The sequence below is a fragment of the Oreochromis niloticus genome, linkage group LG4, assembly GCF_001858045.2.
Source record: "Oreochromis niloticus isolate F11D_XX linkage group LG4, O_niloticus_UMD_NMBU, whole genome shotgun sequence".
NCBI classification, from domain to species: domain Eukaryota; kingdom Metazoa; phylum Chordata; class Actinopteri; order Cichliformes; family Cichlidae; genus Oreochromis; species Oreochromis niloticus.
Window position 1 is genome coordinate 22,697,250 of NC_031969.2, and position 22,251 is coordinate 22,719,500.

The window sequence follows — 22,251 nt, forward strand, 5'->3', positions numbered from 1 at the left end:
GAGAAGAAAGATGGTTTGAAAGAGGAGTGAAAGTGAACGACCATCTTTTAACAGAAGCCATCTATAATCCAGTTTTGAGATCCCCTCCCAGACGCCTTAACGCCATCCTGGGCCATTTGACCTCAGGAAATCACATGATAGGGTGGGGCTAGGTTTCACAATGGGTTCCCCTTGGCTGATTGTGACCCACACCCGTTTTCACACCTTGGCTCGTGTGATTGGGTAGAGGATCAAAAGGGGGTCCATGACCCTCTTGGGGACACTCCCATAGGGCTAGAAATCTGGGACTGTCCACCAATTGCTCTTAGAACTGAAGAAGCTTCTCGGATGAGAGGTGAAACATCTTCAAGGAAACTTAAAGAAGTCCAGACGCTTTTCTTTCCAAGCTTCTTAGACCTCACAGAGTAGTATATGGATTTGAGTGAAAGTGTTACTTCCCTCATGTTGACTGGAAATCATAATTTACTTGCAGGTGTTGGGTCTTGTGTTACTACTGCAGTTAAGAAAATTACTGTCTTTCTATAATACAAAGTGCAACTTGGCTACTTTTCTCAGTTTAGAAAAAAACACTGTACAAGTAGTCCTTGTGTTATCCACTGTTACACACGATCCAAAGAGTAACTGCAATCAGTGCCAGGTAACACTATAAAAGTTGTTCTCACAATGTGGTGTCCAATCCAATAAGTAAGAAAACTTACACTCTTTCTGGTAGAAACTTCATGTTCTCAGAGTTTTTAAAGAACATTTCACTAACATCACCTTGTAGCATTCCCAAAGCGTTCCCAGATGGTTAATATGTAGAGGTTTTTATTATTTGGTAGACATTCAGGAGAAATTCAGGACAGTCTGGAAATCTTTAGGGCAGCAGTAATATAAAACATCCCTCCTGTGTGTCCACACTGAGATAACATTTACAGTGCCTTTAGTGACATTATGTTTTAGCTTCTCTATTGTTCTCAAGGAAATAAATGCAGTCTTTCTGCCCATATAATAACCAAATTCTACAACATTCTACTAAAATCATACAGGAAACTGGGAGTTACAACCTTTTCACAATCATAATGTAACCTTTTAATAACATCCTTGATGTTTGGTGAGGGTTCGGGACATTTGTCACCTATAATAATTCAAAGATCCTTCAGAGACATTGTTTAAGATCGCCAGTATGTCTGTTTTAATATGTTTGTTGAGTCCAGCAATGACAGGGATGAAATGCAATACTGATTAAAAATGTGAATAAGATGACGTTATCAGGCAGTTTCTCTTGTTATATACACATGTAGAGTGAGCAAAAAAGAGAGATTATCTCCACACTGCTGACGACTGAAGAAACTGTCAAAGTTCTGGAAAGTTACAGCCCCCTTTTTTCCACAAACGTGTTGGGGAAGCTGTTTTAAGATGCTGTTTAAGCCTGCGTCATGCAATTTACTGAAAAACAGAGGGTCTTGGTGAGATAAAACAGAGTACTGTAAGTGTAACAATACAATGTCTGTTGTTGTTCCATAATAGGAACAATGTGCCATAGTAAACAACACTTGACCCCGAGGGTAGAATCAATACTCACCTCTTTCACAAGACAGCATGTCATTCAGCCAAAAACGCTGCCTGGCCAGCCAGATAGCCAAAGCAACAGATGTCTCCATCAAGCCAAAAGAGTTTATCTGCACACAGTTCCTTCCTTTTTATTGTAGCATCATGAATATTCACCAATACAAAAGCCACTGCAAGTTAAAATCAACTTTCGAATACACTGTTATTTATTCTTTTACCATTTGCACAAAGCGGACACAATATATGATGAATTGTATACACCTGGACGCAGTCGGCTTATATACTGACCGATTCTACACACCACATAAACTTTACATAACCACCTTTAAGAGAAGAGAAAAAGAAACATACTGAGTTGAGCCTTTTAAAGAATACATTCAGACAGAACCACTTTGGTCCAGGAAAGGGAGTGACCCAAGCTCCTAACTTTAAATGCAAACATGGTTATGGTCACAGCTTAAAATACATGTAGTAGCTTGAAGCTAAATTAGGATATAGCTCTACTGAATCCTATTTTCTTTGACGTGTACAACATTCCTTTATTACTTTGTGAAATGTCTACAAAACAATGAATAAAAGATCTAAAAAAAACACTGCAAAGATACTTGTGGCAGAACCACGCTCGATGTACTTCCCAGCAAAAATGTAGCTGTCTACCTGCTCTATTACTATCCTCAGCAGATGTTGATGAAAAATAACCTCAGCCTGCAATTTTTTCCCACCTCAACAGCAGGAACTGACCGAAGTGTTAATGCACAGAGCCTTGATCTGAATGAGAAACACGTTGCCGCTGTGGGCTGCAAAATGGCACTGAGGAATCACAATGAGAGTAGTTTCCACCATGCCTTATACAGGCATGCTGTTTGGGAATGTCCTGTGGTGCTTTACTGTATATGCTAGAGGGAGACTGACTCATACTAACCTCTGACCTCTGTGCTCTGTGTCAAGCCACTTGCACTGGTTTCTATCAAGCCTCTGCCCATTATTCATCTTACATCCACAAATCTGGAATACTGAAGCTACACACATTCATACCCTGAAAATACACACACCCACTCAAAGACATGCGTGGGAAATATGGACTGCAATCAAATAAAATCACCTGTATAAACACATATATAGAGAGACATATTATCTACCAATTATAAATTAACATTGTGCAAATAGTTACATACAAAGTCAAGTTCAGTTAGTTCTGGCAAAAGGTTTCAGCAATTCAGATATTCATTTCTGCTCTGCAGGTTTCTTCCCTTCTTTGAAAATAAATGCAATCAGACACAAATGTACCACTGTCTGATTAGCTTTGTTTGCCACTCCAAAGCATGCTTGTTCAGCTTTTGTGGTGCAGAGTTTTGTTCAAAAGTGTTCACAGCCACTGCAGACATGGTACGGTTGCACATTAGACTCTGTTTGTATGGTTACTGGGCGAATCCAGTCACTAGCAGTCATTAGCAAAGACGTTTTCGTCTGACACGATGGCACCGTAGAGTGAATTATTCACGCAACTCTTAAGTTAAGCTCGCAAAATGTACGCAGTCTTCATGCATGAAGTCCCGAGACCATCCTTGTGCCAGAGGTGACGCGCCATTTTTAGGAACGATGCTGGAGTCACACCTTTACAGGTCGTAAAGGTGTGTGTATTTTTATCCTTGATTGGATAACCACCCTGGATTCAGGGGCAAGGCATGTAATTCAAAAAACATCTTGATGGCAAAAGGTAGAAAAGGAAATGCGTGTAGTGGCAAAGGAATTCGACTATCACCTTAAAAACACACACAGCAAGTTTAAACAGCTGCAGCAATAGCAATCAGCAGTATTCAACTTATATAAAAAAAGATGTATTTTAATCTAAAAGACATAAGAAAGTCAAGTGATGATGATTTTAGCTTATTTATAATTGATCCTATACCATCGCTTGACCTCCTTTAATGTCGACACGCAAGACGAGAAAGACCTGGGGACAGCAGCTGCCAGCTTCCCATGAGCCCTGAATGAGGTCACTTGAACAACACCGTGGTCACTATATTGTTTGAGGTATAGTCAACAGAATGTTTCTATTTTTTCTGCACATTTTCATCTTAATCACGTAGACAGGAAAACATTTACAGATATTAGAGCAAAGCAGATATAAAAAAAGGTTTCCCATCTGTTCCTACCGCATGTTATTTTGTATGTTTTGTAGTCTTTTTTGTGTGTATTCAGTTCAATGCTCTCTTTGTATTTAAACTTTAGTACCAGAAATTTGATAGATATGATAAGTTAAAGCAGAGGCTCAAGCAAGGACCCTGTGACCTTTACAGTTGGGGTTTTTTTTTTTTGGTGCTTTTGTTACTTCAGGTTTCATGTTTGGTTCATCATTACGATCTTCCGTGGCTCATCTGCCTCGGGATGCTGTTGCAAAAATTGTTCAGCATGCAGCAGCTTCTTATTCTGTGCTAAAAACAACATCTAAACTAATCCGTTCACAAGACTCGCGGCACATTCGAAATGTCAGCGTGGATGTCAGCCCTTCCTGATCCTCCTCTCAGACTGTGGCGACGGCTCTCCAGTGACGCAGATCTCTGAGGGCCAACCTGAAAAGTGACACCATTAACTCGGCTCTTTGCAGCTGAGCAGGTCAGTCTGTCAGAGCGCGATGAGAGCCCAAAGCCATCGAACTCCCTTTTTTAAGTAGTCCCAGTAGCTTTCACAGGTGGCTCTCCATGTTCTCTTTCTGCACTTCGTAACACTGCAGCTTGTCAGTAATGCTGATGTCCTCTACCAGGAAATAGTTACTGATGGTCCCCTCGTGCAGCAGTGAGGCACACTTCCCTTCCTCCGTACTGTGGACCATGCCATTTTGGTTGCTAGCGACGAGCATGTGCCTCTCCTCGGGGCTACAGACTGGGGCGGTGGTTTTGGCGATGTCTGGGAGGTGAGGCATTCGAGGGGCGTGGTTTAAGAGGCTGGCTGTTTTTGTGTTTGGGGTATTGCTATAGGTGTGGCGGTACTCCTCCTCAATGTTCCTCCCTAGCTTCCAGCGCTTCCACTTCTTCAGGATCTCGGACTGCACCTGTGGAGACATCATAGACATAAAGTAGACACTACAAAGCTTCGAACATCTGAAGATGGTGTTTTTGTTGTGCAATCGAGATGACTCACTTCTTTGTTGACAAAGCAGTACAAAATTGCCACCAGGAGACCCTGTGAAGACAAACAATACTGATTTCATTCTGTCTACTAGCCAATTTCACCCACAATATTCACTTATATGCTACTCTGCAGCTATGAAAACATGAAACTGAATGTATTCTAATATATGCACCACACTCCAGGCAGAAACTGCAAGTTTGCTTCTTTAAAAATAAACCGCAAGTGCCTTTGAGTAACATCTGTCTTAAGATGTAAGCCTCACAGCTACGTTTGCCATCTTTTGACTTTGAAATTCTCTTTTGCTCTGTCTGTTGGTCATCTGTCATCTCTGTTCCCAGTGCCTAAAGGTCACTCTAATTATGTCACTGTGTGACAAAGTCATTTAGCAGTGCTCATAGTGTGTTAATTTAATCTCTTCTGACACACAAGTATTACAGCACATCACGACTGTCTCAGAGATGGAAAACTCACAGAAGCAGAGAGAGACAATTATGCAAGATTATTATTAGTATTCATATTTTTTTAGTAGCCTACAACATACATTTTGAACTTCTAACTGTGATTCAGATGCTGTTACGGTTCAGACATTTAATTTTGTTAAGCTAACATTTGTTAACCTACAAAAACCAAAGCTTAAAATTGCTGTTTCAACCCTTTTGGCACATCTGTCCACATAAACACTTGATATTGATAACAGCCATTCACCCTTGTTCAGGACTACTTGGCAAGCACGAAATTAAATTAACTAGTTCCCATCAATCAATCAATTTGTGTTAGTTATTCAGTTCACAAGCTGTCACAGGGCGAGAGGTGATACACCCCGGACAAGTTGCCAGTTCATTGTAGGCACTGAGTACCATGTATTACCAAGTAGTTTTCCATGGAAAGCATCGAGGGCTGTATTTTAGCCCAAATCACAATTCTCTCCCCTGAACTTCACCTTTTTGGTACCAAGCAGTAAGTGATACGTAAACAAATCAGAGAAAAACTGGATGTGAATCATGACCTCCTGCCTCAAAAACCTACCAGCAACTGCCACCCTAAGTGTCTCCATATGTGGACTTCGTCTTTCTGGACCATTACGCCTTGGCATCCATTCTTGGCACAGCTGTAGCATGAAGGCTGTGTTGTGTGCATGTCAGACAAACCGTAACCCTTTTTGATGGTTTGAGGTGTGTATTTTCTTTTCCTGTTCTGTACTTATGCAAGGACAGCCGAGGTGAATTATTACACCACACAAAGCTTTAACAATAACTTTCATTGAAACCAGAGATGCCTTAATTCACTGTCCTGAGGCACGCCACTCTCCTTAAGGTGATTAATGATGCTGAATCATACTAGAAATGGTGTTGTTGTGAAAAAATAAACATGTTTCAAAGTTCATGACTGACAGTCATTTGTTGTTAAAGTCCAACCTGGAAGGAGGAGAAGAAGAGGTCAGAGAAGAGCCTGGTGAGACGCAAGCCGATGCTGCCACTGGTGGACTCATCTGTCGCGAAGATAAAGACCACGTTGTGGATCCCGAGGAGCGGGATCAAGGTTAGCGTCGACTTAGCCAACCTGGGACGGAGGAGAGGAGAGACAAAAGGACAGAAAGCAAAGACTAAGCAGAGAGAAAAAAAATGCAAATCAAGAGAAAAACAACATCATATTCACACTCACCGGAACTTATAGTCTGTGTATCTCATTTGGTGTGCTCGGAGCTTTGACACGAGAATTTTGATGATATGGATAAAGATAAGGAAGTTGATCTGTAAGAGACAGAGAAAGACAAAGTTATTGGAAATAGTATACTTATATTATGCAAAAAGATACCGTCATAAAGCTCATCTTTCTCCAGTACAGTGGAGATGGATCTTCCAGATGCATACAGGCCCAGAAAAATTGTGATTAATGAGAGAAATGGTAGAAATCTGACTTCTAAATATCACAAAGGATCAGCAGATAAAAGCATAACTATCTGCATTAGTCCCAATAGCTGTGCAAAAAAGTGTTTTCAAGCACATTGGGAAACCCTTTCATAACAGCTGGCATTTCAGACAACAGTAGGTGTTCTCCTGATGAAATCACTTATGATGTGACCTTTAATATTTTAAAATAATTTGTCATGGGCAATTTGTGGTGCTTGGACCTAATGCGTGCATTTAATTTCTGTCACGGATTGTTATATCAGCAGCCCAGTATGTACCGGCATGAGAATTTAATGGTGAACGGAACTGTGTAACGCTGCATATTTAAACCATACGGTAACTTGTAATATTTAAAAAAGGAGCTCAACCATAGCCATGATAAATTGTTATTTAATATAAATATACACTTACTGGCCGTTTCATTAGGTACATCTTACTAGTATCACTTTAGAGCCAATACAGAAGTGTTTTAATTCATCATGGCATAGATTCAACACAGCGCTGGAAAGATTCCTCCGAGATGTTGGTCCATATTAGTTGCACATCCATAATGTGAATCTCCTATTCCTCCACAGCCCAAAGGTGCTCTACTGGCTTGAGATCTGGTGACTGGGGAGCTTGACAATAATGAACTGTTTAAGAAACCACTTTTAGATGTGACAAGCTTTTGGACATGCCAAGTTATTCTGCTGGAAGCAGCCATCAGATGATGGGTACAGTGTGGTGATAAAGGGAAAGGCATAGTTGACAACAATGCTCAGGCAGGCTGTGGTATTTAAATGATGATCATTTGGTAATAAGGGGTCCAAACTGAAAATATATATCTCTTTTTTTTATCGCTCTGTAAACCATAGAGATGATTGTACGTGAAATACTATGACCAGCCTGCACGGTACCGACAACGTGGTGCATTCAGCATCACTTAAATCACTTGTCTTTTTCATTCTGATGCTCAGTTTGAAGTACAAAGTTTATGCCACGATTATTTACTTTAATGAGCAGTTGATGCTGTACCTATCAAAGTGGCTGATGAGTGTATTTAACAGATGCAAAGCTAAGTATAGGCTGGCTAAATCTGTCAGCACACTGCGTATTAAACCACCTACATATTTATCTACATATGCATATCTGTAGTTCTATATTTGCACAGACTTGAATAAAATTGCTGTAATTGTCAAAGTATCTGTAACACCTGAAGCAGTCTCACACACACACACTACACACACACAATCAATGTGAATACTACAGTGTAGTTTTCTACTGTGCCGTGCAGCTTGAGAATGGTGGGATCAAGATAAAGAGGGAAACGGTGAAATTGGGACCAGCCCTCACATTCCAACAGGAACTCAAACACAGGAATTCCTGTGGGATACAGGTCACTTAGCTGGACGATAAATGCATGGAAAGTGCCAGGATGTCTGGCTTCACTTAAGAGCCACGACAAATTGGACTTGTGTAAATGCTTAGAAGTGACCTTTGCAGAACACACCTCTAATAAAAGGCCTGGTGACAGGATGAATAGAGGTTGCAGAGCTGGTCACAGTGCAAATATTAATTTGATTTAATCCACGAATCTTTGACTCCTGAAAGGCTTCACAGAATATTGTGTGAAGCACATCTTATCTTTAACACAACATGAATAAAAGAGGCGTGTTTAATATTTAATAGTGCACGAGTGGGGGATAAAAATAGCTGGAAATGCCAGATTGACAGTTACACATATACCATTTTAAGGCGAAGCTGCTTTTTTGCCATTAACGTTTACATGCAGGAATAATTGAAATGTTAAAAAAGGACACGGCATAACAAGATGCAAAGACACATAAAGAGGAGGAGGACGACGACAAAATTACCATAACAGCTGCCAGTATCGGAGCGCGTATGATCCACCAGTATTTCATGTTTATATTTTGCTCCCAGCAACTGAAAAGAAAAAAGAAAAGCACTGAATGAAATATCAGTCAGAGACCACCTGACATATTTCCTCTACTCTACTAGAACGCTTGTGGACACGGCTCACACTGTAAAACATGTTGTTAAAGCTTTTAAGACTTTACATAAGAGCACAGTGTGACCTTAAAAGCACTTCATTTACTGCTTTGCAGAATATTTGGAGTCCTGCTGAAAGTTAACATGAAATATTAAGGATGTGCAAACACAGCTGTTAAACCAGACTGGCATCCAGCAGGAGATAAAACATGTCTGTGTGAAAAGTTCAATTGCAGCCAATCCTTCATGTAGTAAATTGTGTGTTAAATTAACCACAATTTTAGGAGAAAGACAATCTGCTGACTTTTTTTGACATGGTGTCCTGATATAAATGTTACAAAATTTTATTTTATTTTTCTACAGTATTTACAACATAGTTTTTAGTATTTACAACATAGTTTTTAAGTATTTATTTCGTGAATGTTACATTGATCAGAGACATCTCTCAATTTCATTGTACGTATGACAATGACAATAAAGAATATTCTATTCTATTCTATTCTATTCTATTCTACAAGTTAAATTTAAACTCGTTGGCAGGTTTTCACCCTTGTTAAACAACCTGGAGAACAGGGAAGAGGGAAAGAGAGGAAAACTTACTGCTGATTTTCATACAGGTATTTAATCGCCACCCATGGCACGAGGAATATTAATGGGGTACCTGTGAAAAAAAGAGTTGTCTAAATGCAAAACAGCCAATTAGCATTTAACAATTTGTATGCTGTTACTTCATTTGGCTCAATGCAAAAAGTATCATATAACACATAACTGACTTGGATCCCCTGACTTATGACTTCACAGATTCAGGCCAGCTCACCCCAACCGATGCACTGGTAAATTTTGAAGTAGTTCCTCTCTGTAAACACAGTGATGACCAGGAGGTTGTGGAGGTAGATGCCTTCCACCAGCAACCAGTAGCTGTTAGCCATGATACTATACTGCATCATAACCATGGCGATGCGACAGCTGATCATTGTCTGCAAGAAAAGGTTAACGTCATATATTTTACACGTATTTTTTACATTTAGCCGATGTGAATGATGACATCAACGCTGCAGGAAATGGGAGATCCTTCTGCCGCTTAGATTCGGGCTCTGTGCCCACAGCGGTAAGTTTTGACAACAGCAGCAACTTTAAACCCAATTTCAGCCAGCTGTGACACGCAGCACAACCCAAGCGCACATGGTCCTTCATTTATATATGAATCTCTTCTGCAGTAAACTACTGTATTTTATCCTGACCCTCTTGTTACATCATGAATTGACTGTGATTAACCGCATTTTTTTGGAAAGCTGAGTTCAGTTTCACTAAACAGGCTGAGACCTGATTACTGGCAGACCTGCTGAATCAAGGAATCAATTACATAGAACCTGTCTGACAAAGTGAAACACGTCAAAAGCAACGCATCAGGTCACAATATAAAGAAACACCTGAGAAACAAAGTCACTAACATCTATCAGCCTGGAAAGGGTACAAAGCCATTTCCAGGGCTCCAGGACTCCAGTGACTCACTGTGAGAGCCAATAGTCACACATGGGGAAAACTTGGAATAGTGGTTAACCTTCCCAGCAATGACCGGCTCCAACAGCACATTGATGACTCATCAAGGAGATCACAAAACAACCCAGAACAACATTAAAGAACTGCAGGCTTCACATGTCTCAGTTAAGTCCAAAGTTCATGATTCAACTATAGGAAGGAGACTGGGCAAAAATTGCACCGAAGGGAGAGTTCAAGGAGAAAACCACATCAAAAAGAACACAAAGGTTCATCTTATATTTGCCAAAAAAAAACCTCATCTTGATGATCCTTAAGGCAGAAAGCTAAACTTTTTGAAAGGTTTCAGTCCCATTACGACTGCCGTAAAAGTAACATTGCATTTCAGAAAAGGAACATCATGCCAACAGTAAACTATGGCGGTGGTAGTGTGATGGTCTGGGGCTGTTTTGCTGCCTCACGACCTGAAGGACTTGCTGTAGTAAATGGAACCATGAATTCTGCTGCCTATCAAAACATCCTGAGGGAGATGTAGAGCTCAAAGTTCACCTTTATAACACACTGTGAACATACTATAATGATCAGAGCCTAAATCCAAGACTGTTTGGCACTTTTATTTTATCAGCTAAGCAAAAAAAATAGAAGAAAGATCACAAATAAGAAAACATGTCTCATTTCCACCTCTGATAAACTCCTTTGGTGATCACTGTTAAACACGAAGAGCAACACTGACCTCGTTGTTGACCAGCTGCTCTACTGGAGCTATAGATGCAGGGGGGAATCCCTGCTCCTGGTCTCTGTTCAGGCCCTGTGCTATGTTGCTGGTTTCGAACAGAGCATCTTTGATGAGGACAGACAAAGCTCGGAGGATGAAGGAGGCAAAAAGATTCATGTGGATGTTGTTCCTCATGCAGTGGAGTTTCCTGACGAAGGAGAACCAACAATCATCCAATAGGTAATCTGTGTGGTGTATCAATCAGCTGGGTTTGCTCTCTTAAAATGTGCTTGAAATGATTTAAAGTGTAAATGATTATTACCTAAAGAATATGAGGATGCCAAGAGCCAACACCAAAGCAACCAGGGATAAGGAGTAGCCCACTGTGTACATGATCCGAATATGGACATAGTACTGCTGCAGATCAGAGCACACGTTTGTTAAATCTTTTTCATTTTTATCTTTTATTTATAGTAAAATTAGATAAAATCTCTTTGTTCTTTAGTTTCTCTCAGCTATATCTAATGTTTTCAGAGCAAGTAGAATAAAAAAAGACTATTCTTACCAGATGTGTTACTTGTTCATGAGAATCACACTCGCTGGTATTATATGTAGTCACCCACTGGCCATTCACATCACATTCCTGATACACCACGCCATGCTGAACTACATGCACACACACACAAACAGGCCTCTGTGATTTACTGGGAAGTCCAGTCATAGACAGCTGTCCTTCTCTGCAGGGCATTTTAAGTGACCTGGCACGAGCATGTCTGAAATATTGTGTATGGCCAAAAACTCACACATCTCTTACCTTTACGGTGCCAGGGCAAATACCACGGGCATGGCACAACAACAGTAGTGTTAGGGAGTCCATCGGGCCAACAGGCATAATTGTTAAAAGTCCTGTTGCACACCAGGCCTGTGATTAAACAAAAAAACCCCATAACATCATAATATATATGCTGAGAAACCACAGACTATCTCTGAGAGTCTAAAACTCGCAGAATGCATTAAAAATTAATTATATATTATATATTTGGAATGATTGCTGCTAGTAGCTATTATGTAAACATCAGGGCAATTTAGCTTGACTTCAGAGTCCTGACCTCCTACTTACAGTATATCACGTCTTCAATCGTGTTTCAGAACAGAGGACCGAAGCAACATTAACTGTACGGAGAGATGGGTGTCCTTGAAGAGATGTATAGGCTAAGCTGCTCTTACGCTAATGGAGGGTGACAGGAAAGGTATGTAAGTGCTGCAAAGTGGTGTGATTTTGCATGCAGTGTGGGAAGCAGCCTTTCTGAAAGTTGGAGCAATCTGCTGCACTAACCAGCGAGCATAAAACATGATAACGGTCTTTAATGCGACTGAAGGGCAGCGATTAGCGTGTAGTTAAACATTTTGCAGATGGGAGCTGCTTTTTACTGAGCATGAGCAGAAAGTGAGCGTGGTGTAGTAAATGTATGACTGGAGAGGAAATCGCTGCCGCCACACGGACTGGTGACCAAACTGTTACCTGTTCTGCAACATTAAAAGGCTTTTCTCAACAATGTCTATGCAAATCATGCAAATATCTCTTACTGTTGTATTTACATTGCTCTGAATTTTGCTGAAGTGGTTATAATTAATAGTTTTGTATTAAAAGGTTATAATACCTTTCTGTTGGTTCACTGTCATAGCCCAACTGAACTCTAAAATGTCTGCTTGGAATGCTAAAGAGCAAATTGTTACAGTTACCATCTAGCTAATGTGTTTACTGAAGTAGTTGCTCTTGAGTTTCGTACTCCTTAGCTACCATGGCCCCTTTATATTTATTTAATTTAGCCTGATGGAAAAAGACCTCCCTATTCCTTCTCATTTTCCTTCATTACAATTGCTTTAAAGTCTCTTTGTGCTGGTTTCATCTTTGCCTTGGGCTGTCGGCGTTGTGTTCATACCTAAATACTAAGAGAAAGATCATATGTGTTTTCTAATTCGGATAGGGATTTGTGTTGGTGTGTGGGACTGTAGCCTATAGCTTTATACTGTTAAATAGTTAGTATGAGACAATGTGTTTCAGGTCATTTTATGGAGAAATGTGAAAGTAACGAGTAGTGTAACAAATTACTTTCTCCTGGGGGTAATTCATTAATGTACTATATTATTTTAAAGAAAAGTAATATGTATAATATTATTTTTTTGGAGTAATGACAAATATTTGACCTCACAACATGCAATTCATTTGCATGGTGCTTAGAGATGGTGGTGACTCTCAAAGAGGCGCCAGTGAGAATCGATACGGAATCAAATTGATAAATCAGCAGTAGCAACCAAAATAAGCAAAATTTGGGGTTTTTTGGATAACAGACAGATTGTGTGTATGTGTTAGTCCCCGTAGGGAAATGACTCCTCTGCATTTAACCCATTCACTCAGTGAAGCAGTGGGCAGCCACCAGTGCAGCGCCCGGGGAGCAGTGTGTAGGGACAGTACCTTGCTCAGGGGTACCTCAAGGTAGCCATTCAGTGGAGTCGAATCCCCGACCTTCCGATCATGGGGCAACCACTCGACCTACTGAGCTATCCCTGGCCTACTGAGCTATCCCTGCCCTACTGAGCTATCCCTGCCCATTTCGTCCACACTCATCTGTGGCTGAGAAATGAATCATAAAAGCGTTTTAATCAGGATTTTCCTACTATGTGCTTATCCGCTTTCATTTCCCAAATCATTATTGTCTCTTATCATTAACAGAAATAAGAATAGCTTTTAGTATACTGTGATGTATTATGCTCTTGTTACTTGGTCAGAGTGAAATCTCTAAAACCTGATGATATCTCCAATGAATGAGTCACACTTAAACACTTTTGGAAAATGGTGCAGGTTGGATTTTGATAGCAGTGTGAGGGGGTCTAAAGTTAAAGCAAAATTACAAGTCTAACACAGTGTTTAGCTGACCGGTGCTTGGTGGATCTCGGCTGTTGTTGCGTTCACACTCTTCCCTGTACAATTTCCAGCGCTCCGTCACCTTTTGCAGGGAAACAACAGCAGAAACCTAAGGAGACAATAACAGGAAGACAATTAAAGAAAAATATCTGGAAGGTCTGTTTTCCTGGAGACTTATGGATACATTTCGACCAGATAGATATGAAGAATACTGAGAACATGAGCCTCGTGCAAAGCAACTGGCCAGCTGACGTTCATTTGTTTCATTTGTTTCAGTTCACTTTATATATACGGTAGCTGTAAACAACTGGTTCGCATATTGGGAAATTAATCAATCAAAATAACACCTTGTCACACAATAATGCTGTACTTATGCTACTGTACAGAGTGTTTAGGCTTCTTTAACTCTCTGGCTTCTTTCAGAAGGCAGCAGAGCTAAAAAACATGTCTTAACTGTGAAGGTCATTGACTAATATATATATATAAATATATATAATATACATATGTGGGTGTTATGTGTGTCTGTGTCTGTGTGCTTTTAAACATGTTTTTGGACCCACCTGGATGCTGCAGGAGACAATGAGCACTGCCAAAAAGAGGAACAGCTGTGACATCCCTTATTCCTGCTGTTGGTGCTGGGATGGGATACTGCAGGGCTGAGAAGTTTTCACTTCATAAGGGGGCTTATCTACACTGGTCACGCTGCCTGGATGACACAGAGACATACAATTCATCAAAGCTCATTGCAAACACATTCCTGTTAATGAGGCTCAGCTTGGCTGCGCAAAACAAGAGAACCAAAACAGGAAAAGGCTGGGCCATATCGTTCACACTACAATTACACCAAATTTAGAAGTTATGCCGGCAAGGAAGTAAAATAAAGGGAGAAGTCTTATGTCTTTTCAACTTGTGTTCTTAACACTCAAGAAGTGTGGAGAGGAAAGGAGTGCTTATTCATTCAAATAGAGCCATGGTCCACAAAGTTTACAGCTATAAAGATAGACCAGAACATCATCGGGCCAAAAAACCTCCAGGAAATGCTGTTTGTCCCTGCAGTGAGACAGCTGCATGTAGTCAGTGATTCTGCTGGCAGCTGTCCACCTTCATGCTGAAGCCAGTGAGTATTTGGTTGAGTGTTTGTCAGTGTGTGCCAGAGGTCACTCACCTTCGCATCGACTGCCACAACACTCCCGAGAGATTTGACTGAAGCCGGAGAACGGAACGAAATCTGAAACGTTTCTGCAAAAAACACCTTGACCATGGAAACATTTTTGGCTAAAACGTTTCAAATTCCATTCCGTTCCAGTCTTGCGGTGGGTAGGAGGACGAGTTCGTGATGTTGTGTAAGGAATTTCTTACAAACGGAGGTAGGTATTTTTTCAACAGATAAGAGCACAATGTGTCGTGACAGATGAACAGTTTGCAATGTGCTTGGGTGGGAAAGCTTAATTCACGAGTTTTTCAGTCTCTGTTTTGACTGAAAATGTCATCGAGCTTCTAAAATCTGGGGTAAACAGCAGCTTGGAGGTTCCAGTCACAATCTTAGTGTCCGCCCTATCAGACTTGATCAAATCTACACCAAAGCCTTTCTTAATGGATTGCTCAGTGTAATAACTACTGGATACAATTAGCATTAGCTGCAGTACAGCCTCACTGATTGCCATAGGCGCCTGAGAGATCAGAGCTACTCTTGTCTGGCCTGACATCAGGTCGTGACTGGTCCAGCTCAAATCATAGCGCTGACTCTTGTACCTCTGACAGCATCAGACATGTTCTGGTCTCAATCCTGTTCTTGTGTTCTGGTGGCTAAAAGACCCACAACAGTGGCATCCCATCACAAATTCCGGCATATCTTACTTGTCATTGGGAAGCAGAAACTACAGGCATAACTTCACACCATACTGTACTTTAACCTCTGCTCTTCCAAACATCTCTATTGTAGGTATCTCAGGTAAGTTCTTACCAGACAGAGATCATGAGCGCGTGACATTTCAGCACGTGTCCCGCTGCACCGGAGAGGTTCAGACCCTGGTCTTCCTTGTGGCTAAAACGTTACGCCATGCGTGACGGCTTTCCAGGGGTTTCCCTCTTTCACACTCTATCTCTCACTTACGCTCTCACTCTTTTGCCAGCCCACGCCACTCTGCAACTTAGCAGCGACTGGGAGCAATGATTAACCAAACTGCAGGAGTGGGAGTGAGGGTGAGTCAAAGCAAGAGGGTTTACTACCGGAGAAAAGATTCCTAAACCTGGCTCCTGACCCCTTTTCTATGTTGCAACACTAAACATTCCAGCCATTACACGTGTGTGAAGTTGTGAGGTGAATTTGAAATCTGCCTCTCACACTGAGAGTATGCATGGATACCAAAATATGATATTTCATCATCACTTCATCACTAAAAGAAAATAAAAACTGTCCTAATTATCCTTTAGATGACCTCTATAACAAACTCATTGCTTCTGTTTCGGGAGTCCAGCTGCACAGTTTTCAGTTTTTGTTCATACAGTTTTTGCATATTTTTAGATATAATAACACCGAATGCCCCACAGCTGAAGACAAAACAAGACTCTCGATAATGAATGTTCACTGCCTGTTACACTCAAAAAGCAACGCTAAATCAGAGCACTGGATGATTTTTAAGACACACCCTGAGGAAATAAGTTCACAGAACTCCCTTGCTTTATTTGTGCACATTTGTCAAGTACAATGTGTCTGCTCGGATGCCTTTAATGCAGGATGAGGGGAATCACGTTGGCCATTCGATGGAAGCTCGATTGGAACTAATGGGCTTCAAGGTGTGAGGCTAATTAGGCTTCTATATTGTGCTGTTATGATAGCCTGCCAGATCTAGAGTACTGCTGCTCCCACTTAGCTTTTTCAGTCCATTGTGGCTTCAGACCAATCAAGGTCCTCTGAAACATGTGTTGTTAGACCCAGTGGCTCCCTGTTCCAGGAAATAATCTGGAGCTTTTAACACTTTTGTTGCACATTTGATATAAGAGGTGAAACAACGGCTGAGAGTCGAGCCTCCCGAGCCAGATGGCTCTCTTGAGATGCTTGGGTCTGCTTCCTTTAGCTTCATCCAGAAACAAGTTAGCAAGCAAGAATGTTTCGCCTCGGGTTATGTTCAGTGTCTGAAAATTATGCAGCACTTTTTTTTCTTTTAGATAAATATTTATGTTTAATTTCTTCTTAGACGTCTTTGTGTTGATTGACCAAATGCTAAACAGATGCAAGTGTAACCTAAGAGGTTATTGCCCCTTTACACACACAGGATAGGTGGCATCATGTTTGAATGATCCTCGGTGACTTATTTATGTTTGCGAGTGGAAGAAGTACATTGAAAAACATAAGTGAATGACGCAAATCACCTGAATGTCCCAAACAACCTAAAAAAGTGCTCTGTGTTCAAGTGCACGTTGGATGGCTTAATACAATGGCCACTAACAATTACTGTTGTTTGTTGAAGAGTGCTTACCTTTCATTTGATTACATCGTCTGACAAATAAAATTACAAAAGAGTATGCATGCATGAATGTGGGGCAGAGGGGATCGGCAAGGATTAAAAACAAACCTCTCTGAAAAACACAATAGCTGTCCAGCTCAGAAAATGCCCCTGAGCAGCAGTATATCATTCAGCTTTCCAAACGCACAGGCACTAGTGAGAGTAAACACTAACTGTCTGACATCATCCAAATCTGACAGCTTTCCTCGCCACAGATGAGGTCTGGATGCAATTTAAAAAATATATGACAGAGAAATATCTTTGTTTTTACACTGTCAAACAGCAAAAACAATCAAACACATGATTATTAAAGTAACTGTGTGATATATTCTTCCCGCTTCCCATAATTTAACTAAGGCTACGTCCACACGTACACGGGTATTTTTGAAAACGGAGATTTTCCGTTTTCGTTTTAAAAAAAAAATCCCGTCCACACGTAAAAGCCAAAACAAAGGAAAACGCTGCTAGGAACATGCCAAAGCAGCAGGTGGCGATATATTCCTAACCGTGTAGAAATGTTGGCCAATCAGAAGTCTAGAAGCCTGGGTGGGAAAGAGTAAACAAAGATGGCGCATAGAAACAGAACTGAGTCCTATGTGCGGATAGACAGTAAGTGTGTGTGTATATGTAAGCATTTAAACACTGCAGAGAGTAAAAATAACAGTAACGGTAATTTGTGCAAGTCCACCATTGTAGAAATTCATTTCACCGAAACAATAACCTGGCGCACAGTGTGACGTCAAAAGAGGCGCACACCTTTGACGCTGCGTTTTCTCAGTTTTCCTCGTCCACACGTAAACGCAAAAACGGAGTTTTCGAAAATCTCCACCCTGGCAGGAGTTTTTAAAAATCTCCGTTTTCAGTGACCGAAAACGCCGTTTACGTGTGGACGAAAGGTGCAAACGCATAGAAAAATCTGCGTTTTCAAAAATACCCAGGTACGTGTGGACGTAGCCTAATTTAGCTAAAAGGCTAAAGCACATACAGCTCATACCTTAGAGCTGCAGACGTTACATGCTTAGTGTTCAGGCATGAGAATCCTGTTATCTGATAATAGGGTGTTCAGGAAAGATAAGCATCGTGCTGTAACACGCTCTCTTACTTGTTTGGAAATATTGCCTAAATCTACGCATCGTGCTCTGCTTGACTTACCTGATCTTCAGCATGACAGCACACTAATCTGTTCCTGTGTAAAACATCAAATTCAACAACGCGACTGTTTGCCCCATCTCTGATGTTCTGCAACCATACACATGCCACTGATTGCATGACAGTGGTTATGCATTTCAGTTGTTTTTCTGACCTTTTAAAAAATGTCTGCTTTCTCTTCAGCCACATATTTCCGATGCTTCCCAGGAATTCTTTTGAAAAACAACACAGTGTTTTCGTCTAATTGCACATTGAGCTGGCACAATTGTTAATAGCTATTGTCAAAACTTTTCAAAGTATTTCTGGAAGGTTTGTTTCTTAGTTTGAAGAAAAACTTTGAATATATACAAATCATGAAGACTTCAAATACAGTGACAAAGTTACATTTAATTTAAGCCTGACTCAGCAGGACGTTTATGTTGACAGACAGCTTCCTGTTCATCCTCTACTTTACCAATAGGAACATGTAAAATAGAAGCAGACCCGACTAGATTCTTACTGATTTAGTCAGTGCACCACCGGCAGGAGGGACGTAGTGCTGGGGAGCGGCCAAGGATGGAGACCCTGGCTTCCTGATCCCCGGGAACCAAAACTAGTGATTGGGACATGGAACGTCGCCTCTCTGGAGGGGAAGGAGCCTGAGCTAGTGCGTGAGGTTTAGAGGTACCAACAAGATATAGTTGGGCTCACCTCATCAAACAACTCACCTCAAAGGAGACAGGAGTGATTGGGACAAATGGCTTTCCAAGTCTGAACCCGAGCAGTGTTCTGTTACTGGACATGGTGTTTGTCCATAACAAACTGTCAACTGATCATCACCTCGTGGCGGGTTGGATGAGGTGGCGGGGGAGGATGCTGGGCAGACCTGGTGCGCCTAAATGTAGAGTGAGGGTGCCATGTAAAAGCCTGGCAGAGGCCTTGGTCAGCGAGATTCACAAGGTCTTAGACTCCTACCACTCCCATTGCAGAGCTTCGTGAGCATTCAGAGGGAGACTGGGAACATTGAATCCAAATGGACCATGTTCAGCGCCTCCATTGCTAAAGCTGCTGCACTGAGCTGCAGGTGCAACATCATCAAATTGGTAAACCCCGAATGGTGGACGCCAGAGGTGAAAATGGATGGATTGATGGATGGGTGGATGCCAAAATGCTATAAAGAATAAAAGCACCTGGGTTCACACGAGAGCCCTCCATGCAATTCTGTCTGTGAAATTTCAAAGAAAAAATATTAACTTTTCCTGTTTTTTCTCAGTTATTTTGTGAAGGAAAAGTAGCTTACTTGCAGTACGCATTATGTTCAGTGGCACACAGTGGCCATGGGATTCATGGCAGGTATACAAAGTGCTTTACTCTAACACCATATTTTTGTAAAGGTAAGCTCACAGTTTTGTTCTGAGCTGGCGTCTGAATAACAGCTGTGTCTCAAAACCTTTTTTCGATTACCAGAGATCAGGAGAGACATAAACTAACAGGTATTTCCACATTGACTGTTTGGCACAGTACATAAACTAGCCAGATTTGCCACTTTTAGTCTGAACCACAGAAGAACTTTGTTATTTCCATCTGCAGTCGTTTATGGAGGAGGTATGGCTCTGTTTTGCGAGGTCTCTTTCATGTGCGTGCATGAGAGCCGAACTAGACCTCCAAGTCGAGCACAGAGCATCTGTAACAACAAACACGACCTTGATTAAACCAGACACACTACAAAGCATGAGCTGATGTGGAGATGGGTTGCAAAGAGGCTTACAGAAAATATGCACTACAGTTGAGAAGCATCAGAATATTTCCAGGTAGCCTCATTGTTGTTCTGGCCTGTAGTTAACAGTAAGCTTCAACAGCAATGTTATAGCAAAAATAAGTTTTTAAAGTGTGTGCTAATACCACAGTGTCCATGGTGCACCCAAAGCTGCAACACAGATGCCACAAGAGCATGCAGCCGCTCTGTCTCTCACCCTTAAATGGGTGGTTAAAAGGAAAGGTCAAGTGGAAAAAAGGAAAAGGCTGGAAAAAAATGGGGCCAGTCAAGGACCAGGTCATGGAATAACACTCGTTAACACACACTTAGACTAGTTGTATTGGTACAACTTGTGCTTAATTTTACTGAATTTCTGTGTGTGTTTTACTCTTTTGCTTGATGCTGGAATATAACCTCTGTTTAAAAAGCTGTTTTGTGTGTTTGGCCTTTTAGATTTGTCGGTGTTATGATTGTGTATTGATAGTGGGTGTAAAGTGAATTTATGGATATTGCATACCTTGAAAATCAGAGTTCAGATTACTTTTGTAATGTGGATAACTTCCATCCAAGGTGAACATACTGGACAAATTTCAGTGCAAAACTGTTGCTATTCACCAATATTAATGTAAAAACATGTCATTCATTTCATTCAAACAGTTTACAATGAATTCTGATCAAATGTTTTATGAGTAAGATCATGTTAGCGATCCATTAAAATTTGCCTTGTCTTTCATTTTAATTCAATAATTTATTGGTCAAAAATTGACCTTAAGAACTACTATTCTTAAAAGCGGGATATTTATTGTCACCATATAGAAATCAAAACTATGTCACATTTGACCTCTGAACAATGTTTCTGAATAAAGAGTTTTGTTTTCTTTTTGGAAAACAAACTTGATATTATTAAACTTGATTTTTATTACTAAACATCTAAACAAATTTTAATAAGCATTGAGATTAATGCTACACATGTACTAAAACCACATAAATAAATCATAATAAAAACTCAAAATCATCTCAAGAATATCATCGATCTCCGCTCAATTCAGTTTCTGAACTAGATTCTGCAATGACATAAATAAAGTGAAAATTTGGCATTATGACAGCATTAATCGACAGATTTTGCAGTCTGTTAGTTTGTATGACCAGACAAGCCCACAGTACACATCATCACCTGCTATGATCTTCACCAGCTGGATGTAGTCTGAGTCTTACTCTTTGGCTGGAGTAGAGCCCTGTAGCTGAAGGTCTTCCAGCCATTTATAAAATGAAGAGGTAGCTGTTCCTCTGCAACTGATTAAAAGACCATTAAATCATTTTTTTTCAGGCCATCGGTCTGTTTTTGTTAATGTGTGGCCTAAACACACAGCAAACAGCCACCGTAGAGTCCTTGATCAGTAATGGACGCATTCATGTGAGTAGTTAGCAGCGTTATGGAGTCCTTTTAATTTTGCTGTCATTCTAAGTGAAGCGAGATGAGAACCACCTCTCTTAGTCTCTTGACAATGTGCAAAATGCTGCAATGTCTCCCCTTAGTAAATCTCTGGCAAACAGCACGAGGCAGAGGATGTATGGGGTAATCTTTTGCTTCTTTTGTCACTGCTTTCAAATCAGTCCTGGTGTAGCCCTTCACTCGGTTTGCATCTGCTAATTTAAATGCGCTCGCCGAAGTGTGACTGATGAGAATCTGTGATTTTATGTGAAGACTGGAAAAAAGGAAAGCTGCTGGTCTTTGATTCTCTGGAGCTCCTGCCAAATGACTTTGCTATTGACGCTATAAATTTAACTCAAAAAAACAAAAAAGAAACATCTTCCAACTGCACTGCAGCTGTGCTCCAGCAACAACAAGAGCACCACCACTAAACGAATGAAAACCATTTGTTGTGGATGTTACTTTGACTGAAAGACATTAAAACAAAATTGGAATTTCGTATCCAAGTGTCGACCTCAGTTTATTCTCTGTGCACCGCATGAATGTGAGCGCCACTATATGGTCAACTAAATCCAGTTGCTTAAGCATCACAAGTTCTGTGGTCTCACAAATCAAATAACCCGCCTCATCATAGCCTAATTTAGTCTATCTGACCTGTTAGATTTGCCGACGGCACTGCGCGCTGCACCTGTTCACTGTCTGCTGCTGT

The 22,251-nt window shown here is 40.8% G+C and overlaps 1 protein-coding gene across 5 annotated transcripts in view; it reads right to left on the reverse strand.

Moving 5' to 3' along the window:
• Positions 1-1,734: 1,734 nt before the first annotated feature.
• The window catches only part of gcgra (glucagon receptor a), a 50,589-nt gene continuing 30,072 nt past the window's right edge, over positions 1,735-22,251 (reverse strand). For 2 of the 5 annotated variants that reach the window (XM_005468668.4, XM_005468669.4), the window contains 13 exons: positions 14,281-14,426; positions 13,733-13,829; positions 11,609-11,716; positions 11,360-11,460; positions 11,117-11,211; positions 10,813-11,002; positions 9,400-9,559; positions 9,183-9,243; positions 8,447-8,516; positions 6,346-6,434; positions 6,099-6,243; positions 4,693-4,734; positions 1,735-4,603 (listed from right to left, as the gene is read on the reverse strand). In XM_005468668.4, the coding sequence (XP_005468725.1) occupies positions 4,238-4,603; positions 4,693-4,734; positions 6,099-6,243; positions 6,346-6,434; positions 8,447-8,516; positions 9,183-9,243; positions 9,400-9,559; positions 10,813-11,002; positions 11,117-11,211; positions 11,360-11,460; positions 11,609-11,716; positions 13,733-13,829; positions 14,281-14,334 (1,578 nt within the window). In that variant the 5' untranslated portion in view covers positions 14,335-14,426 and the 3' untranslated portion in view covers positions 1,735-4,237. Of the gene's footprint in view, positions 4,604-4,692; positions 4,735-6,098; positions 6,244-6,345; positions 6,435-8,446; positions 8,517-9,182; positions 9,244-9,399; positions 9,560-10,812; positions 11,003-11,116; positions 11,212-11,359; positions 11,461-11,608; positions 11,717-13,732; positions 13,830-14,280; positions 14,427-14,885; positions 15,307-15,683; positions 15,895-18,378; positions 18,622-22,251 lie in introns of those variants that run through there. The other 3 variants (XM_019357856.2, XM_019357855.2, XM_019357857.2) reach the window with 3 other exon arrangements.